Source organism: Octopus bimaculoides, chromosome 14 (genome assembly GCF_046866305.1).
Source record: "Octopus bimaculoides isolate indiv1 chromosome 14, ASM4686630v1, whole genome shotgun sequence".
NCBI classification, from domain to species: Eukaryota; Metazoa; Mollusca; class Cephalopoda; order Octopoda; family Octopodidae; genus Octopus; species Octopus bimaculoides.
In genome coordinates this window covers 49,561,944-49,568,701 of record NC_142941.1, presented here as the reverse complement: position 1 = coordinate 49,568,701, position 6,758 = coordinate 49,561,944, and the positions used below count along the sequence as shown (strand labels likewise).

General features: G+C 38.3%; 1 protein-coding gene across 4 annotated transcripts in view; it reads right to left on the bottom strand.

Annotated features, from left to right (window-relative positions):
• Nucleotides 1–573: 573 nt before the first annotated feature.
• LOC106868614 (uncharacterized) overlaps nucleotides 574–6,758 on the bottom strand; it is a 115,786-nt gene continuing 109,601 nt past the window's right edge. For 3 of the 4 annotated variants that reach the window (XM_089362910.1, XM_089362913.1, XM_089362914.1), the window contains 7 exons: nucleotides 6,371–6,455; nucleotides 5,450–5,644; nucleotides 4,828–4,958; nucleotides 3,555–3,815; nucleotides 2,746–2,880; nucleotides 2,431–2,505; nucleotides 1,212–1,373 (listed from right to left, as the gene is read on the bottom strand). In XM_089362910.1, the coding sequence (XP_089219036.1) occupies nucleotides 1,305–1,373; nucleotides 2,431–2,505; nucleotides 2,746–2,880; nucleotides 3,555–3,815; nucleotides 4,828–4,958; nucleotides 5,450–5,644; nucleotides 6,371–6,455 (951 nt within the window). In that variant the 3' untranslated portion in view covers nucleotides 1,212–1,304. Of the gene's footprint in view, nucleotides 1,374–2,430; nucleotides 2,506–2,745; nucleotides 2,881–3,554; nucleotides 3,816–4,827; nucleotides 4,959–5,449; nucleotides 5,645–6,370; nucleotides 6,456–6,758 lie in introns of all 4 variants that reach the window. The other variant, XM_089362912.1, reaches the window with a different exon arrangement.

The window sequence follows — 6,758 nt, the reverse complement described above, 5'->3', positions numbered from 1 at the left end:
AGATCGAGATCCTACCCAGCTCCCTAGCCAGGGGGTCTTTCATACTACACACAAACCATGGTCTAGTCATTGATTTAATATCAGAGATTGTATATATATATATATATATATTTTATATACCTGCCAATGCATAAATACTACAAAATTATGTCAACTATATGAAATGGATATAAAAATCCAGAAATAAACAGAAACTTTGCAAATGTTAGTAAACTTTACAGGTTTATGAAAATTCTACAAATATTTGTAAATTCTACAAAACAGAATTTTCTTGAAATACTTTTAAGAAAATTGTATTTTTTATTTTTTTTTATTTTCCATTACAAAATTTTCAACAATAAAATTTACTGCATTTGTTGTTGTAATAAAAGTTATTAAAAGAGTTTATGGTATTAGCAACAAACTGTACAGAACATATTCTGTAAATAGCAGAAGACCTAAGAGGCCCCCCCACCCCATCCAACCCATTTACAGGAGTTTAGTTTTACACACATACACACACACACACACACGTGTATGTACATGTGTATGAGCAGTAAGTGTCCAGTTTAATAATTTAAATACACACAGATGTATTTTAGTAATTCGGTTAAACTTTATTATTAGAATAGAAATTTGTACTTAACTCCAGTTTTTCATGATATGAAATACAAACGTGACAAGTGGCAGGAATCATAACCAAAGTCCATGTGAATAGCATCTGTGGCGCTAAGCAAAGTCTTTCACAAACGCATGGCATTCATTGTACTGTGACAAATATTTAATAATACAAGTCGAGTGTTTGTGTGTGTGTGTGTGTGTGTGTGTATGTTTGTGTGAGTGTGTGGCTAGCTAGACAATAATAGACTGTTATGAAGTGACAGAGAGATTAACATAAAGTGAGGGCTGTGAAGGGAGAACATTGAGCTCTCACCACCAGTCCCCCACCTCAAATTCCTTCTCCACCCCACCCCACCCCACCCCACAGCCATTGTGATCAACCATCAGATGCAGCAGTCAATTAACACAAAGTGGATTTTTTCTGGAACAAACTTTAATATTAATATATATATATATATATATATATATATATATATATTATACATAAATATATATAATAATATATATATTATATATAAATATATAATATAATAATAATATATATATATATATATATTATATACTATTATATATATGAGATGCATCTTACACAGATTTGGCACTAACATTAATTTCTATTATTATTATTACTTATTTATTTCCAACCATCCATCCACCCTTTTCCTCCACCTCATTAACACAGGTGTGGCTTACCACACATCGTATCATCTACTCGTTCGACCAACTGTGTTCTGTAATGATTTCTGCGAGGCGTTGCTGCTCTGGCGACTCACCTGAAAAGCAGAATGATAACAACAATAACAACAACAACAACAACGGTTTCTGGCAGAGGGCTAAAGCTATAATTTTGAGGGGAGGGGCCACTAATAAATATCACCGACTCCCAGTACTTGACAGGCATTTTATTTTATCGATCTCAGACAGATTAAAAGGCAAAGTAAACCTTGGTGGAATTTGAACTCAGAACGTAGCAATTGGAGAAATACCGCTAAGCATTTCGTCTGGCGTGCTAATGATTCTGCCAGCTTCCTGCCTTAGTAATAATGAAACTAATAGCAATTAACAATAAAGAGAAATGGTGATGATGATGATGATGATGATGATGATGATGATGTCTTTTAGCATTGGAACAAAGTCATAAGAAGTTAACATTTAATGTAGTCCTGCAGAATTCTTATTTCTGTATTGCCCACAAGGGGCTAAACATAGAGGGGACAAACAAAGACAGACAAAGGGATTAAGTCGATTATATTGACCCCAGTGCGTAACTGGTACTTAATTTATCGACCTTGAAAGGACGAAAGGCAAAGTCAACCTCGGCGGAATTTGAACTCAGAACCTAGCGGCAGACGAAATACCGCTAAGCATTTTGTCCGGCGTGCTAACGGTTCTGCCAGCTCGCTGCCTTAATTCTGGTAAGTCTGTCTGCTGTGTAATTCATTAGATTTAATGGAGTGAAAGGTAAATAGACCATGAAAGGAACAACAGGTTGTAGAATGGATGATAGAGGGACACAATAGATCCTACAGTGAAAGGGTTCTCAACCAACAAGGCATGGATCATTTGGCATCAGACTACACAAAAAGAATTTTAAAATTCTATTTTCGTGACCCTCACCGTCTGCAGAGTGTTTCTGCATTCTATACGTATCACATATGTAATATATCTGGCATTATGTCTGTAATAATTAAATTATAAATCATGTACTTTATTGTGTTTTGCTGTGTGAATCATCCTCCACCCACAATGATGCGATAAACGGTCAAGGGCTGCTGCTGTAGTGGACGGAGAGGCAAGAAAAATAGTCTTAAAGTGGATTGTTAAACTTACTGGTTTTGACCGAGAACCTTTCGTTGGAACTTCTTCCACAAAACTTGCAGGGACAAGCCCTTGGTTACCATTTAACTGAAAGTTAGAAAATTTTTGATGAAGTACGTGCCCATATATGTACATGTTTGCACACACACACACACACATAGACAAAGAGATACTTATACATAAATGTAGGTAAATACATATATATATATATATATATATATATATTTACATACATATATATATTTATTTACATACATATATATATTTATTTACAATACACACACATACACACAAAGGCAAACAGGTGAGATAATAATTTCTAGTTACCTCAGCCCAGAAAAATCCATCTGACCTCTGGTTCCCAAAGACTGTGATAAGGTCACCTGCGTTAAACCGTAATTCAGATTCTGCGTAGTCGTGTGGAGACTGCATCGATGGGTTGTAGTCATAGATTGCAACAAACTGCAATTAAAAGTACACCTGCACTTACTGACATTCAAGGCATTTGGGTGGATTGCACTGGAAGAATTGTACGAGAGATGATAATAGATGATAACTGGTGAAAATATGTAGCTTAGTGGTCAGGGCACTCGGCTCATAATCATGAGGTCATGAGTTCAATTCTTGGTGGCATGTTGTGTCCTTGAGCAAGATATTTTATTTCATGTTGCTTCACCTAGTAAAAATGAGCTGTACCTGTATTTCAAAAGGGGCCAACCTTGTCATATTCTGTCATGCTGAATTTCCCTGAGAACTACATTAAGGGTACATGTGTCTGTGGAGTACTCAGCCGCTTGCACATTAATTCATGAGCAGGTTGCTCTATTGATTGTGTGACTGAACCAAAGATCTCATGATTGTGAAGCAAACCTCTTAACTACTGGGCTACACTTGTAAATACCATTCAGCAAGGAATGAATATCACAACCCATACCCTTGTCATTTTCTTGATGAAAGGCAGAAATAAATCCCAATACAAAATGACTTAAATACAAAATAAAGAGAGGTTAATTTATATGATGTTTGGGGCAGCAAGTTACCATCTGTGCCTCTCTCAGCTAACATAATTAAAACAACAGAACAAAAAACAGAAAAGAATCAGAAAACAAAACAACAGAACAAAAACCAGAACTTACCGTTCTCTGTGGTCCCGAATTACCAAGGGGACTAGGAAGGATCTCTGAAAGATCTGTGTCCGACTCAGTGCTTTTATCGCCAGCATCAAGCCATCGCTCCAAACCTTCAAAGACAACCTCTGCTGAGGGTGACATCTGACCATTGGCAGCAACTGACTGGATGGCAAAGTACTGTGGACGAGACAGATCTAGGTTCTCCACCACAGCTTTAGCAAGGTGTGCACTTCCTGGTTGCTGGCACAGTCGACCATTCAGAAATATCTGCAGAGATTAACAAACAAATAAAATCGAGGAAAGGTATTCTAACCCTTCGACATTCAGATTCCTCTCTCAAATGTAATCCTTATTTATTCACATAATTTTGAATTAATTATTCTTTATTTTGTAGCTTTGAGATTTCGATGATCTGATTGCTTATTTTCAGAACGACATAGTAGGATAGGAATGAGAGCATAAAATAAGAAGGATATCTGGGCCGGACAGGGCCGGTTTAAATGCTAAAGAGATAAATACAAAGGAAGATGTTTTGGTTTATGTTTTTTCATTTGCTTCAATTTAATTTGATTTATGGTTCTTGAAGAGATGAACTCTCGTCTAAAATATTAATTAAGATGCAAGCCAATGAGCTTGATGATGGTTGATTGATGGCTTAAAACTAACAATCATATCAGTATTGATCCAGTAAATCTAGGATCAAAGGGATTCCATCCATGACGATCCCCACTGCTTTGTATATCAAGGGCTATGTCATCCAATGCGTTCTTCCTTTTTAAGGAGAGAATAGAGTATGAAGAAGACTCAGCTGTTATTTCTAGCAGACCACCCAACAGTAGCACGTAGTAAGTGAAATATTTATCTACCTTGCCTTGTCTTGCCAGCAGGAGTTTCTCAGACTCAGTGATCATATATCATCATCATAATCGTTTAACGTCCGCTTACAGACACACACACACACACACACACACACACATATACAATGGGATTCTTTCAGTTTCCGTCTACCAAATCCACTCACAAGGCTTTGGTCAGCCCAAGACTATAGTAGAAGACACTTGCCCAAGGTGCCATGCAGTGGGACGGAACCCAGAACTATGTGGTTGGGAAACAAACTTTTTACCACACAACCATTCCTGTGCATATACATATATATATATATATATATATATGTAGTCTAAGCTCAACAACAGACAGTAATATTTAGTGTGTGTATGAGTGCTTATATGACAACACACACACATACACAAATAGATATTTAAGAGCAACATGCACTTACCCGGTAGCCAATAAGCTGCATACCATTATTCTGGTCGAGCTCATCCATCATTGGTGGGTGCCAACTTAGAAGAACACTGTTATCTCCAACTATTCTTTCGAGATGGAAGGTGGACGGTGCTTCAGGCAATCCTGGGTGTGCAATGAGAAGGAGAGAGAGAGAGAGAGATAGAGAGGTGAATGGTGGCTACATGACAGTTGAAACTGTAGAACACAGGAAAGCAGAATGATCCTTTCTTCTATTTTCTGTGGAAATATCATATTCAAACACGTGGAATAGGAGAGGGAGACAGAGAGAGGAGAGAGAGAAAAGGAGAGGAGAATGATAAAGAAAAGAGAGTGAAAAGGAGAGAGGAGAGAAGGAGAGAGGAGAGAGAAAGAGGGAGAGAGTGCCAAAGAGAAAAAGAAAGATAGAGAGGGATATATATATATATATATATATATATATATATATATATAGATAGATAGATAGATAGATAGATAGAGAGAGAGAAAGAGAGAGAGAAAGAGAGAGAGTGTGTGTGTGTGTGTGTGTGTGTGTGTGTGTGTGTGTGTGTGTGTGTGTGAAAGGTAGCCAGATGTAATAATCAAGGCATGCCACTGTCCTTGCTAATGGTACTCACCTTTGATAGGAGTGTGCGAGATATGTCCACCGCCGCCGCCACCACCGCCACTGTGTCTCTTCACAAACTGTGAAGTTGGGGATGTGGTAGTAGCAGCGGAAACAGCAGTATGTGGCGGAGTACTACTGACACCGTTGTTCCATCTGCCGTGTTCGGGCGGGAGATATTGGTTACCAGTCAGGTTTGGAATGGATGCTGTGACCAACAACAAAAAAACAAAAACAGTAGTAAAAAAACAACAAAAAACAACAAAAAACAAACAAAAACAAAAAACATTAATAAAAAAACACAGGGGGGGGGGGGGTGATATATATTTTCTTTTCTTCATCTTTTACTTGTTTCAGTCTGCAGACTGCGGCCATGCTGCCTTGAAGAGATTTTAGTCAAATAAATCAACCCCTGGCACTTTTGTTTTTTAAGCCTGGTACTTATTTGGTTTCTTTTGCTGAACTGCCAAGTTGTGGAGGACAAACAGGGACACACACACATATATCATCATCATCGTCGTTTAATGTCCGTTTTCCATACTGGCATGGGTTGGACGATTTGACTGAGGTCTGGAAAGCCAGCAGCTGCACCAGGCTCCATATACATAAGATGGGCTTCTTTCAGTTTCCATCTGCCAAATCCAATCACAAGGCTTTGGTCAGCCCAAGGCCATTGTAGAAGGCCATATATATCACTCACAGGGCTTCAGTTGGCCCGAGGCTATAATAGAAGACATTTGCTCAAGGTGTCACACAGTGGGACTGAACCCAAAACCATGTGGTTGGGAAGCAAGCTTCTTAGCACACAGCCACACTTTTCAATGATGCATTATTTTGTGTCATAGTGCATTGGTGTGCAGCGAATGAGCAATATCATGCACAATAGTGCATCAGAGTGCAATTACTGATTGAAACAAAACAAAACAGAACTCACTTAGATGGGCTTTTTGAAAATAAGATGCCACTTCTGAGGGTGGTCTTATGTGTTCTGCATTTGTTTCTGTTGTGTCACCACGGAACTGGAAATACAAACAAGAAGGCATTCAATCATGGAATCAGTAAATGGACAAACATGAATATTGAAATATCAAGGGAGAGGGTGATGTCGGGTTTGTGGTTGTTGGGTGAGAGGGGCACAACAGCTGGTCGACACCTATGTGACGTTTTGGTGGTTGTTTGGGAAACTGTTGACTGTAAATGTGAAATAGTTGAGCAATTGTTAGGAGACTGTACTATGACAGTTGAAGGTTGAGTGACTGTCAAGTGACAGATGTATAAAGGTTGGGTGACATGTAACATTTCGTTGACAGTTGACTGACCGT